This window comes from Sander vitreus, chromosome 23 (genome assembly GCF_031162955.1).
Source record: "Sander vitreus isolate 19-12246 chromosome 23, sanVit1, whole genome shotgun sequence".
In the NCBI taxonomy this organism is placed as follows: Eukaryota; Metazoa; Chordata; class Actinopteri; order Perciformes; family Percidae; genus Sander; species Sander vitreus.
In genome coordinates, this window is record NC_135877.1 from 2575632 (window position 1) to 2590000 (window position 14369).

At 43.2% G+C, this 14369-nt stretch overlaps 1 protein-coding gene across 1 annotated transcript in view; it reads right to left on the reverse strand.

Moving 5' to 3' along the window:
- Window positions 1–279: 279 nt before the first annotated feature.
- Window positions 280–14369, reverse strand: part of LOC144512312 (sorting nexin-4-like) — a 16617-nt gene continuing 2527 nt past the window's right edge. Inside the window, exons 4-14 of the mRNA XM_078242983.1 lie at window positions 13625–13774; window positions 13488–13535; window positions 13339–13394; window positions 12285–12357; window positions 8630–8691; window positions 7529–7594; window positions 7265–7354; window positions 5825–5924; window positions 4281–4426; window positions 3475–3589; window positions 280–3380 (exon numbers count right to left, since the gene is read on the reverse strand). Coding sequence (XP_078099109.1) covers window positions 3333–3380; window positions 3475–3589; window positions 4281–4426; window positions 5825–5924; window positions 7265–7354; window positions 7529–7594; window positions 8630–8691; window positions 12285–12357; window positions 13339–13394; window positions 13488–13535; window positions 13625–13774 — 954 coding nt within the window. The 3' untranslated portion in view covers window positions 280–3332. The remainder of the gene's footprint in view (window positions 3381–3474; window positions 3590–4280; window positions 4427–5824; window positions 5925–7264; window positions 7355–7528; window positions 7595–8629; window positions 8692–12284; window positions 12358–13338; window positions 13395–13487; window positions 13536–13624; window positions 13775–14369) is intronic.

A 14369-nucleotide genomic window follows, 5' to 3' on the forward strand; every position in this document is an offset into this window, starting at 1 on the left:
TTGGTATGTTCCTGTGTTCCATCCTTAACTAAGCACATTCTTTACCAAATATTCCTAAACATACAGGATCCGATTTATTATTAAAAATCACTATAACATTCTTCTGCAGTCAGAGGTGTTGATGTTCTGTGTGTGTGTGTGTGTGTGTGTGTGTGTGTGTGTGTGTGTGTGTGTCAAATTACACAGCTGAAGCTATTTCTAGATTCTAAAAATGAATGCATATTTCTAAATCAACGTTATGTATTTAAAATGCACAAATAAAACTAAATACAAATACAGTCAGTGGTGTAAGACATTTTTATTCAAATAAATAGAACAAGCGAAAGCTATACATCCAAATTGAGGATTTCAATTTGAAATATAAAAGGGTATGGACAAATGGGAGTTATGAAAACTTCATAAATACACACACACACACACACACACACACACACACACACACACACACACAAAGCTTATTGCTGGCAAGCGTCCAAATCAGGAAAATAAAAAGTTATTTAACCATGATGTAAGACAAACCATTCACTCAGTAAATGAAGGTTAGATTCAACTAAATACAATACTTTCACTGCCATGTCTTTCAAATAATTGCCCCATACATATCTTGTAGCCTCTTCACTGTGATTGTTGATTCATAAATAGAGGACATGTTTTTTTTAGTTTTTTTTTTATGAATCATAATTTCATTTGTTTGTACATTACATTTGTAATGTATATTTACATCTCACAATTGCTATATATATCAGAGGTCACACACCTCTGGAGCAACTAGGGGTTAAGTGTCTTGCTCAGGGACACATTGGTTGATGTATCACAGTGGGAATCGAACCCTGATCTCCCACACCAAAGACTAGAGTTTTTTTGTGATTGTTGCGGGTAAAAATCCTTGATTATGCGGCACGTTTTCTTAATAAATGTGATGGAATATGCGGGATATTTATGCAATTTTATGCGATGAAATCGCGTGAACTTGCAAAAACTGCAGTTTCATCGTGGCTTCATCGCGGGGTTTGCAGCTTTTTGATGATGTTCACGTCGCGTAATTACGTCACTTTATAACGTTCCCATGGCAACAGGGGAAAATGGCTGCTCTCGTGTGAAGTAAACGCAACATTTTTCAACTTTCTGCTAAGATATATGTGTGACTTTTTTGCAACGAAAATGCGGGGATTAGAAATCATGCAAGCCCCGCATATTTTGCGTGGAAATCGGCAATTTATGCTGCGAAAGTGCGGCGTATTTGAAAAAAATGCGCCCCCCCCCTGCATAAATATGCAGACTTTGGCTGATTATGCATTGAATTATGCGATCGCATAATCACGTTTTTCTGGAGGGACTGATGTCCACTGTGCCATCACCACCACAACATACACTCCTGAATGCTAAATGAGGACTATTTGTACATGTTTAGCTCAGGTTGTAGTCACACCTGTAGTTCAGTTCATTTGGTTTAGACCAAGGAGAAATATGAGAAATTGCTGCTTTTTTTTTAGTTCTGGTCCAATTTGGTTCACACTTAACCCCAGACTAACTCAGAACTAAGAGCCAGGCGTCCACTAACAATCAATGACACCTGTTGACCAGTGGCACCAAATGATAAAAGAAGAAAACATGGCTCATCATTTGTGGTTGCTTAACAATGTTGTAGAGCGAGTATAGAAAGAGAAGAGTTTTTTTTTTTTTTTTTAGAGATGGCAGTAACCTGTTGGAAATAGACAGCAGTGAAAACATTCTTTTTCACGTCGTGTTAAGAAGCCACTGCATCTCAAATGCATTGTAACTGCTGTACTGACATAAGATGCTGCTGGAAGGTTTGTGCTGTTACACAGAATTTTCTCATAAACTGTCCAGAAGGGAAAACACTTTTTGCTAAAGTAATCAGAGCTCAGAGGTGTGACAGGTTGCTCGGTGAGCCACGTTGTTTCAGTTTGATTAAAGTCATTGCAAATGAGTCCTACTTAATAAAGATATTCAAGTTCTAAACAGCTTTGAGCAACACATGTTCTTAGGAGCCCTATTTTAACGATCTAAGTGTACGGCGTGAAGCGCCTGGTGCAGGTGTGTTTAGGGCGTGTCCAAATCCACTTTTGCTAGTTTGACGGCGGAAAAAAGGGTCCGTGAGCCGGGCGCATGGTTCTAAAGGGTTGTACTTAGTGTCTTCATTAATCATTGGTGTGTTTTAGGCGTAACATGCAATCAACCAATCAGAGATCATCTCCCATTCCCTTTAAAAGCCAGGCGCGTTTGGACCTTGGAGCATTGCTATTATGGGGATTTGCACCGTAATATTTGTATTTGTAATCTTCTGCATGTGTGTGTGCTGCTGTGCGTCCCTGTGTGTGTAACAAGCATAGTGTGCGCGCTGTGCACGAGCCTAGGAGCATTTTACTAATGCTCTGTTAAAATAACAATGACATGCTGCGTTATTGACTTCAGACCAGGTTTTTGTTGGTCAATGGCACGATCACTTCCCGCTGCCTCAACGTAGCAATACGCCCAGAATGCACCTGAACACACCTCCCTGTAAGACCAGCACGCCCATGGGCGCACAGATGGGCGCAGGTGCATTTGCTATTTAAACGACGTGGGCGCTGGACTGTCTTAAAATAGCAAAGACACTTGCGTCGGGCTTTGCGCCGCGCCGGGTACAAGAGAGGGCCCTTAGACGTCTATCTGAAGTCAAAATGTATTTATGTGAAACAAGCCACTGTTTTTAAACTGCTTTTTACTTTCTGATGGTTACCAATTTATCTTGTGTAACCATCTTGTGTATATATATATATATGCCTCCTCTTTTTCAGGCGGCCTCCGTACCAGAGTTTGATTCACAGGTTTCAGACCAGCCTGAACGATTCACAGGGTTTGAACAGGTTACATAGAAGTAAAAGCACCCATCAGTACACTTTGCACTCAAGGAATTTAGTATTACAGATCCATACACTGACTGAGAAGATAAAGAATATTAAAAAGACTGCTCAAAATCAGTGCAGCAGTGTCTGTGATTGCCAGACTATGAGTACCTTGTATGGGTCAAGCTCCAACAAGCTCTGGCTGGTAAATGGCCACGTCTTTCAAACTCCACCCTGGTCTCCAGTGTCTCACTCATGTGCTTTGTGTGATCCACCACCTCCCTTTTCTCACTCCACAGCAGGTTAACAGTGAATGTACATTACTACTGAGCATTAGTTGCATATGAACTCGTTTTGTGAAACTACATCATCTTTATACGCATGTTGTTTGTAAACCATAACCACAAGACGTTGGCCTCATTTTTCCAGCATCCACAGCTGAGCATTACTGAGGGTGGGAATCCTTTGAATATGGCTTCACCGTTACATCTTGAGGAAACATTCTTTGGCATTGCTCCACATTTGTATTCCCTGCAGGGAGAGAGAGGAAAAGAAACATTCTTTCGTGAACATGACCAGTCCAGTTGTCCTGTAACTTTTAGACAGCTGATGTGCTCTTCTCTACCTTTTTGCACATGCTGATTTGCATGGCAGCATAGTTGATGAGCGCTTCCCGCAGATCTTTGTCTTTCTGCTCCTTAAAGCGCTGCATATCCACCCACGCCCTTTCAACATGCTCTCTGCAGTGAAACAGATCCAATAAAGCACACAGGCAAAAATTGGCAAATCTATTATGGATAATCATGGACATGGACGGAACATTTTTTCCATCAGAAAACCTTTTTAAAGTGGCCATATTATGCTCATTTTCAGGTTCATAATTGTAATTTGAGGTTTACATTGTTTAATTTTCAAAAAACACCATATTTTTGTTGTACTGCACATTGCTGCAGCTCCTCTTTTCACCCTGTGTTCAGGTCTCTGTTTTAGCTACAGAGTGAGACCTCGCAACTGCTGTAACATTTTTGTTGTCGTTGCTATGGATTACATGAGCTAGCTAGCTGTTTCTCCAACTTCAGTAGTACAAGGCAGGATTAGCTGGGAGACTTCTTCTAAATGAGGGCACACTTCCAACTTTGTGTGGAACACCTGCAGAACAGGGACATGGAATGTGTGTTGTAGCAGTGTTTTGCCATTGAGAACGATCTAGCATGCTTCGGTTAGCCCCCTAGGCCCCTCGTCTCGGCTGGTGACGTAGAAAGCCGTGCAGATGTTGACCAGCTCACCCAGAGACTGAAGGCAGGACACATTCAGAAACCGTATCTCACTCAAAACAGCATGGATGGTTTCTTTTCAAAGTTTGTATGCGTGTGGAAGCACCAGAGACACAAAATAACACCCCAAATCCCAGAAAAATTGTCCATGACTCACTCGCACTCGACTGTTTTCTCCTTGACGGTGTCTTCCCCCTCTGCTATTAGCTCCTCCAGCAGCTTGATTCTGGCCTCCCTCTGCTCAGGTGCCTCTTGGCCAAAAAGCTTGTTGGTCATGCCTTTGAAGGAGAACGTCCGCACAATCTAAGGATGGCATAAACAGAGAAAACAGTTCAGTTTGGAAGTTGTTAACATCTGCTCAACTGTCTTACCTCGGTCTGACATGACACAATCAGCAATCACTGCTTAAAGCTCCATTGTGTAATGTTTTAAGTTGATTCTTAGCAAAAACCCCTTTGTTCTTTCACAAATATGTGCTCATTCATGTGTAATTACTTCCACCAATTAATCAAAGTATTCTCGTACGTGTAGAATCTGCCACTCAGAATCATTCAGAATACATACGAGCGAGTCGCTGGAATGGCAGCAGCCATGTTGCGCCTCCATCTTTAAAATACATTAGCCAAAGAGGGACATGCCTCCGCCTTTCGCGCTTTTACACTCAGGGGGAGATTACTCGCGACTGCCGGCAGATTTGAAAGCCTGTTGAAGATGGAGGATCACGCCTATTCTCGAGGACAAGTAACGGAGTGGCCTCGTCATCTTTGGAGAGTGTCTCTTTAATTTTTCTAGGCGGTCTCACCGATCCACTGCCACCGGCTCTGTCTTTTGGTTTTTCTTTACCTAATTTCCCTCTTCCTTTAGCTTTCCCTCGCACCTCCGTCGCATCAACTGATCTCTGACTCTGCTCACGGAGAAAAATATGTAGCCTACGCTGTAAACATTGCCTTACACTATTAATCTCATACAATATACAGAACGGACAAAGTCGTACTGGAAGCCATGTTAATCTTGGCATACGGCCACCGTAGGAGTTACAATGCGCTCGGAATGGGAGGGGCTAGAAAGTAATATTCAGTTGGTTGTCAGATCAACTCAGGAATTCTTACACAATGTAGCTTTAAGAACAAAGGCGGATTTATGCTTCTGCGGGGGCTCTACAAAGAACTTTCGCCGCAGCCTACATAAGTGGCCTGAGGTTTATACTTGTGCGCTGGTGTCTGCGTTGTATCTCGTATCTCTTTAAGAGAATAGCAGGGCCGGCGTGTGTGTGTGTGTGTGTGTACGTGGGGAGTGTGTGGTAGAGCGAGTGAGAGAGTGATGGTAGGATTAGTTTGGAGCGAGTAGTGACTCTAGAGTCATAGTGAGAGAAACAAAGTGTCTCCCCTGTTCTTTCTGACCACGGTGGGAAATCTGGAGCAGGAGACGTTAACCCTCTCTGTGTTTTCATGTTGTTTATGGAGAAGGAGAACCAGGAAATGAGTCGGGGGAAATGCGACGCTAGCAGGCCACGGCCGAGCGGACCAATCACAGTTGTTGCGGTCGGTGTCGCCGTCACGTGTTGTTGCATTTTTTAGAGAGATGCACGTCAGGCTACGGCGTAGGGTCCGCATCTCCACCTACCTACGTACGTATCCGCGGCGTGGATTTAACGCAGGAGCATAAATTGGCCTTAACAGACAAAGCAAAAGTTGAGTGTACCCCTGTAACCAGCTCCTCATGTTGCTGCTTCTTTGAGATGAGGTCCTGGGAGGCCATCTCAAGCTCAAACTGGGTCAGCTCGTGTTTCCTGCACACTGCCCTGCCAAAGCAAAGCGTTCTAGTTAACATTATACTGCTCTTCTGTTTTAATACAAGCCTTCGACATAGAGTAACACAAAGAGCCAATATCCAGCGAACACACGTGATTAGGGTTGCAAATGTCCAAGAATATTCAGACACAAGCAGACACAATTCATTATTTTGCCAAATAAATTCATTAATTAGTCAAATACAGTGTGTAATGTGCCACATGACGAGTTAGCTCGCTAGCAAGTTCAATCAGGAAAGGTACTTTGGAAATTCGAGCCAACAATGTTTGAGAACAATGTGGGCTCTGTGCAAATTTAGCGTTTGAAGTGAACAACTCATTTATAAAAGAAATGTTTTACAATAATGAATGAATGGAAATGTTTTACTTCTCCTCAACTAGCACGCTCAATCAGGCTACGCTCCACATGGTAACTGCTATCAAGCAAAAACTAGAAGGTGTTGACAAGTACTATCTGCTGGTTAACTGAAACATGAACGATCTAAAATATATTCACTCTATAATCAACACTTGCATGAAAGCATGTATCCTTTGGCTCAGACAGTGCAGTTGTGTGTGGGCTGCACATGTGATGGGAGATTGCACTGTACATCCAGACGGTTGTAATTTTACTGAATTCCTGTTTAATGGGGTGCGGGCAAATGACCTGTAAATGTGATGGTGTAGGTTACAATTCAATAAATGGACATACTTTTAACCAAAAACATGCCATAAGACTAAGTATTCAGGGCTTAAAGTACTCCGGCCTGGTGCCGGATTTCCGGCGTATGACTATTTTAGAAAAAATTAATTTAAAAGTCCACATGGGATTTTTTTTGATGCACTGGGTTTAACCAATCATCGTACTTCCACCTACCAATGAAACGAGTTCAAGCCAATCACATGCAAAGTAGGGTCGTGTGGTCTCCGTGGTTACGTGGCCGACACATTGTAGAACCTTATTGCATCCTCATGTGTTGGTAAAACACATGACAGGTTCCTACTCTGACAAAGACTACTCACACAGCTTCTGGAGTCACTGACACCTCATTTAATCTAAATCCAGCTTTTTCTTCTCAGACGTTTTGACCTCTGGTTTCATGCCGATATGTATTGGTGGAATGACCAGTGACAGCGCGTGTAAAAACTGGTGGGATTGAGACTAAAAAGGTGGGGCTCATGTACAAAATTGATGGAACCAAATCAGCTACTGATGTCAGGAGTTGTATGTTCATTGTTTAGAGGAAATCAAATCAAATACTGTCTCAGACTTACACTGGGGACATTATACGGTTTAATGGAGCCACTATGTCTTTAAAATATTTTGTGAAGATGTTGCTATTGGGTCTTACCTCACAGCTTCAGCATAGAAGAGATATTCTTTCAGTTGGTCTGCATAATGTTCCTCTTCTTCTAAGATATCATCTATTGAGGCAGCATATCTACAGGTGAATGACAAAAAACATCTGTCTTCACAAGCAACACGGCTGGGTTAATGAGGCAGTAACGATCCTACAGTGTGTGTTATAAACGTAAGTGTTACATAAAGAGATAATAGCTGTCGAGGAATTGCATGAAACTATAAAAAAAAACAGAGAGTCTCGACTATTACTCACGCATCCATATGATGACCGGCACTTTGCAGTCCGTCTCCCATCTCTTTCTCTATGGCGCTCCACTCACTGCAGTGGACACATGGATGCACACACACACATTTGCAAATTAGCAAGGCGAGTCTATGACACACACACACACACACACACACACACACACACACACACACACACACACACACACACACACACACACACACACACACACACACAAATGTCTGAGGTTGTTTTCCATAATGAAAGATATGCAGTGTTATTAATCATTTTCATTTGGGAAGAAAAACGATACCGCTCAAATAGGTAGGCTAGTATCTGGAAATGAAAATGCATCTATAGTCGGGGCCTCAATATCATCTCCCGGCGTATGTTTAACTCCCTGCGAAGTAATAACAGCTTCTTCGTCAACGGGATCGTCGACACAAGGAAATGCCATGAAAAAAGTTTTATAGTCTGCCTAACAGTTAATAAACATGCAGATAACAAACTGGTCTAAAATGCGCCTGATACAGACTGAATGAATGAATGAGGAAATGAAAGCGCCCTGTGTCAGAGGGAGGAGACAGAAGAAAACCTGCTCCCGACCAGGTTAGGTTCACAGGCTCAGTCACCATAGTAACTGACGCGGAGGTTAAGTTCCCTCTCTTTCTGAAAACAGAAAACCCAGTTTCCCTCATCTCAGGGTTAACAAACTCAGAGTTTTCACTGAACCTGCTTTCTGGAACGGACCCCAGGCCTCAGATCTGTTTTGTTTGAATCAGGTGACTTTTTATTTATTGTTTTCCCTTTATTCAATTTGAGGATTAAAAAAACATGACGCCACAATCTTCTGAACATAATCATACTGAGAAATCCAGAGAGAGTTGTGTGAAGCTGATAGTCTTAATTAGCTTTGTAGCAACTCATTTGGCAACCCTTGAATGTAATGGATCTTCATTAATATCTAAAAGTTACGCACTAAAGCTAGAAGTTAAAGTTGTGTTGTGTGATTTTGGAGTTAAGTTGATTTGACATGACAAAGGGACAATAGAAACAATACACGTTCATTAGCAATTCTTGTCCTATTTAGTCATGTGCAGCTACATTATCATATGCTTGTTGTCAAACCTGAAGACTCTCCCATAGTTCCCATGGACCTTGTAAACACCGTAGAGTCGATCTGCAACCCTCTAAACGAGACACAGAAAATACATGAAAGTAAGTGGTCGACCAATTTAAAATATAGGAAATATTTCTCGATGAAATTCAGATTTCCAGTCTAACGCCCGAGCTAGTGTATTTATGTACGCACATTAATAATCAGTGTACACGTTAACGGCAAGAACTGAGGTGACAAAATGTTGAGTCTACTCTGTTCAGTTAGCTCCTGAATGGATCTTGCGGTGAGAATGAACTTACTTAATGATACTTTCAATCTCAGTATCAAATGATTTCGTTTTTTCTCCTGAGACTTACTGAGTTCAGTGCCAGCCACAAGCACTGACATTTATTTAAGTCGCTAGAATTCATGTTTTTATAATAACAGAATATCAAATTACAATGTGAAAACATTTTCAGCTCGTTGGTTTTCTTTGGCATCTTACTGCTTTATTTGGATCGTCAGCAAAAGCCGGAGGGAAAGAGGGGACATGCATCAAAGGGGCCGGGCAGGACTCAAACCCGAGCCACTGCGATAAGAACTCAGGCTCAATGGTATGCGCTCCCGTGGGGGCCCCATTTCAGGTCATGTTTATCTGTCGGGCTGCAACTTTATTGTTTTGGTTGACTCTCCCCGCTCTCATAGTGTCGTAGTAAGAGACTAGCTGGTCAGCAGCAGCAGAACATTGGGCTTCATTCATCAGGTGGACACAAACACGACTCCAAATGACTGATGATGTTGACCTGTAACTGCTGGATGCGTGAATAAGCAACTGTTCGCTCATAAGTATACCATATCAACTTAAAGGTGATGATATGTTGATGTTGTGCTCAGAACAACCAAAAACAAAATCAGTTATTGCAGTTTAACTGAGGTGGCGCCCCCTGAGAGGAGGCAGCCTGTTGCAGCGCCGCTCACTTGTGGGCTTTTCTTCTGTTTTTCACTTTTCGTTCTTTAACTTTTTCAACTTTGTAAGTCTACTTTTACTATCTACATATCTGCTAAACATGGACACTAAAAACACCGGTTCAACTCTGTCTGCGCAAGTTTATTCATTGTCGGAAACCGTATCTGCATAGCCTGCGCGCAGCGGTCCCATTGTTTACACCAGGGATCAGCTGTTAGCCCTCCGGAACACGGCGGTCCTGTGGGAGAGACCCGATGTCCCCTGTGAACTGAGGAGAAGGAAAAGGGGATGCCGAGCCGGGGCTGAGATTCGAGACATAGTTTCAAGCAGCGCTACAATTCCCTCGGTCATTATGGGGAATGTAAGATCTCTCTCCAATAAGACGAGCTGGCGGCGCTGACTCTGCACCAGAGGGAATATCAGGAGTGTAGCGTCATGCTGTTTATGGAGACATGGCTGACGGAGATCAATTTCTGTGTGGAAAATGTTGTACCGACCAGGACTGTACGGTGTTTTCCCAACAATAAACCCTGGATTACGCCTGACATAAAGACTCTTCTTAAGGAAAAAAGGAGGAACTCAAGGTGATACAAAGGGAACTGAGAGGCAAGATCAGAGAGGGAAACACACGCTACAGAAGGAAGATGGACGATCAGCTGCAGCGTAATAACACCAGGGAGGTCTGGAAAAGCCTGAAAACCTTCTCAGGCTACAAAGACCCGAAACCTCTGTTTGGCTGTGGGGGACACAAAGTGGGGGAATGATCTAAATTTTTTCTTCAACAGATTTGATGGGTCATTTATCCCTCCCCATGTCCAGTCCTCCCTGCTGCAGCAAACACCACTGTCTGCACCCCCTGTGGTTTGTCACACCCCTGCCATCACTTCCCCACTCACAACCTCCAACAATCAGCCTCTCTCCTCCAACACACAGCACCCCTCCCCCAACCTGTCCTTCACAATGCACCAGGTGAGGAGTGAGCTACGGAGGATCAAGGTGAGGAAAGCAGCGGGTCCTGATGGCCTCAGCTCCAGGCTTCTCAAATCCTGCGCAGATCAGCTATGCGGGATAGTGGGACACATGTTCAACCTGAGCCTGAAGCTAGGGAGGGTGCCACAGCTCTGGAAGACATCCTGCTTGGTACCTGTGCCAAAGACCCCGCATCCCAAGGATCTAAACAGGCCAGTGGCACTGACATCCCACCTGATGAAGACCCTGGAAAGGCTGGTCCTGGTCCATTTCCGCCCCCTGGTGAGCACATCCATGGACCCACTTCAGTTTGCCTATAAACCTGGCAATGGGGTGGTTGATGCTATTATATACCTTCTCCACAAATCTCTCTCCCACCTGGAAAAGGCTGGGAGCACTGTGAGAATCATGTTCTATGATTTCTCCAGCACTTTCAACACCATCCAGCCAACGCTTCTGAGGGAAAAGTTGGAGCGGACAGGGGGTGGACCTCCACCCCACTGGATGGATATTGGACTACCTCACCAACCGACCTCAGTTTGTAAGGACACAGGGCGGTGTGTCTGACACAGTTGTCTGCAGCACAGGGGCCCCACAAGGAACTGTTCTGGCCCCATTCCTGTTCACCCTCTACACTGCAGACTTCACCTACCACTCAGGAAACTGCCACCTACAAAGGTTCTCTGATGACTCCGCTGTTGTTGGCCGTATCACAGATGGGGACGACAGGGAGTACAGAGAACTTAACCAAGACTTTGTGGACTGGTGCCAGCGGAACCACCTCCAGATCAATGCTGGTAAAACCAAGGAGCTGGTGGTGGATTTCCGCAGGAGCAAGCACTCTCCACCTCTGCCGGTGAACATCCTGGGTATGGACATTGATGTGGTTAAGTCATATAAGTACCTGGGTGTTCACCTGAACAAGAAACTGGACTGGACTGACAACACCACAGCACTTTACAAAAAAGGCTAGAGCAGACTGTATCTGCTGAGGAGACTGAGGTCTTTTGGGATGCAGGAGGCACTCCTGAGGACTTTTTATGACTCTGTGGTGGCATCAGCCATTCTCTATGGAGTGGTCTGCTGGGCCAGTGGCATTGCAGTGGCAGACAGGAAAAGACTGGACAGGCTGACTAAGAAGGCCAGCTCTGTTCTTGGTTGCCCCCTTGACACCGTGGTGGTGGTGGGAGAAAGGAGGACAGTGGCTAAATGATCCTCCATGATGGACGACTCCTCCCACCCCATGCAGGACACTCTGTCAGCACTGAACAGCTCCTTCAGTGACGGAGAGATACCGCAGGTCTTTCCTGTCTGCTGCTGTCAGACTCTACAATCAGCACTGCTCTCAGTAGACCACATGGACCAAATACACACACCAGGACTGATAAAACATAAGACATACAATAAAACATGTGACTTTGCAGTTACTGTAAATACATTTTACTTGTACTTTTTACTATTTACTGTGCAATTACTGTAAATACATTTTACTATTTTAATATTTACTCTATTTAGTATTCATTATTGTTGTGTGTTAACGTGTGTCCTCTACTTTCCTCTCATCCCTTGCTGCTGCAACAGTGTGAATTTCCCCATTGTGGGATTAATAAAGGATTTTGAATCTTAAAGATTTAAAGCATAAAGCAATTTATTCAGAGATTATACACAAACATGAATTTAATCTTTGTGTGCGTGTGTGTGTGTGTGTGTGTGTGTGTGTGTGTGTGTGTGCGTGGAGAGCGACTTACTGCCCGTGCTCGGAGCAGCTGAGATGTGTGAGACTGCAGCTGATCGCTGTAGTGTTTCATCTCCATGAAGCGCCTGAGTAAGAGAAAATGTACAAAAGACAGTGATTACAATTTCCCTTACCTACCGTCTACCCAGCTATTAAAATGTGTATTTTTATTTTTATTCATCCTTTAAAGCTGGAGTGTGTGTCGCCCCCCCTCTGGCAGGGAGAGCGTGATTCATAAAACGCTGTGTCGCTGCTGGCTCTCCCCCGCTACTGTCAGTCAAGGCATTGGGTAATACAGGTAGAACTAAACCACTCTTTCGGAGTACAAATAAGCTGTATCAGCATCCTTCTGGTGCGCCAGCGTGGGAATGTCACCACAGAAACCATATTCACTGTATACTGTTTATACAGTGACATATCCTGAGAAGTACAGGGGGCTTTCCCTCGTGGTGATGGGCCGAATCAGCATTGTGTGATCTCGTTTGGCAAGGGCTTGAATGTAACGGACGTTCATTTATATGTAGAAGTTCTGCACTCTAGCTCTAAATGAGAAATGTTTTGTTATTCTTTCGATTTTTATAATATTCTATTATTATTTTGATTATCAATTAACAATTTAAGTCATTTTTCAAACAGAAATGCCAAACATTTGATGTCTCCATGTTCTCAAATGTAAGAATTTGGTTGGACAAAACAAGACATTTAATGATGTTATCTTGTGCTCAGGCTCGTGCTGGGCATTTTTCACCGTTTTTCAAATGATGAATACATTAACCGATAAAAATAAATAAATGTCCACGTTGGGTGGAGCACAATAATATTCTGTAATCATACAATTGCTTTGGAAATTGATCATATAAAGATTTCTATTTCTAAAAAGTTGAGCTAACATCTTATTATATCTCAACAATTACATCAGGTTAGCTCTGGTAAACATACAGCCCCAATTTTCAAAAAAAGAACTCTTAATAACTACCGATGGATTCTTTTGACATTACAATGTAACTTTTAGCAATCTTTTCAATCCAACTGAAACCTTCTTACATTGTTTTTGAGGAAACACTTACTTATCTGGATTTCTCACCCTGAAGGTGGCACTGAGAGCCCTGATCCTGGAATCTGCCTGAAATAGGAGCATCAGAAGGCTTTGTGAACACTGAAAATATGTGTACGCATTGCCTTGTACGAATAAAGAGATAGAAGTTCCACAAAGTACCTTTGCCTGAAATCCTGTCTCATACACCACTTCCTTCCAGCCATGTTCCTGCCACACACAGCAGTGAACAAAAAGTTAGTCACTGAGCCGCTGACCTATGGACCGTCACTGAACTGACCCAGTGCTGCAGCGTGTACCTCAGTGAGAAAGTGGTGGAGGATCTTGTCATTGGAGAGGACTGGATGGGATGCCACGCGAAGCAGAAAGTTCTCCAGCCCGATCCTGCGCCGCTCCACAAAGTCTGGGTCCATGTTGTCGGCAGACAGCTTGTGCCACACAAACTCTGCCTGCAATGCCAGAGAGCAAAGAAACGTTTTATGCCTCACTTCTGCGGTTTCTTTACTTGCAGCTGTGTGTAAGTTCAAGTGTGTACTATAACTTTGCTAAAAAAAAATGGGTGTACCACACAAAAAAATAATAATTCACTTAATTAGAAGTAATTAAAACGGTACCTCCCCAATCAGTTGACTGCTAAACCATGGGAGAGAAATGTGACAGAAAGTGGTAACTGTTGACTCTTGCTGATGTTGTTTTGGTGACCACATTTATGTGTGATACAGCCACCTTCAGCTTCATAAAAGTTATTTTAGAACGACAGAAACAACTACCCAAGCACTTTTATACAAGATAACATATGTATGTTTTCTTTCTGAAGTGTTTTTGGGCAGTTTATGCCTACATTCAATATTTTATTGTAGAGAGCTGACAAGAAATGAGGAGAGAAGGAGGGGATGACAAATGTAAAAAAAAAAAAAAAAAAGATGGCGGTTACACTTTACTTGAAGGTATCTACATAAGAGTGACATGACACTGTCATAAACATTATAAACAAGTCATAAAGGTTTATGACATAACGCTTCTGTCATTAAGTGTCATTCAGTT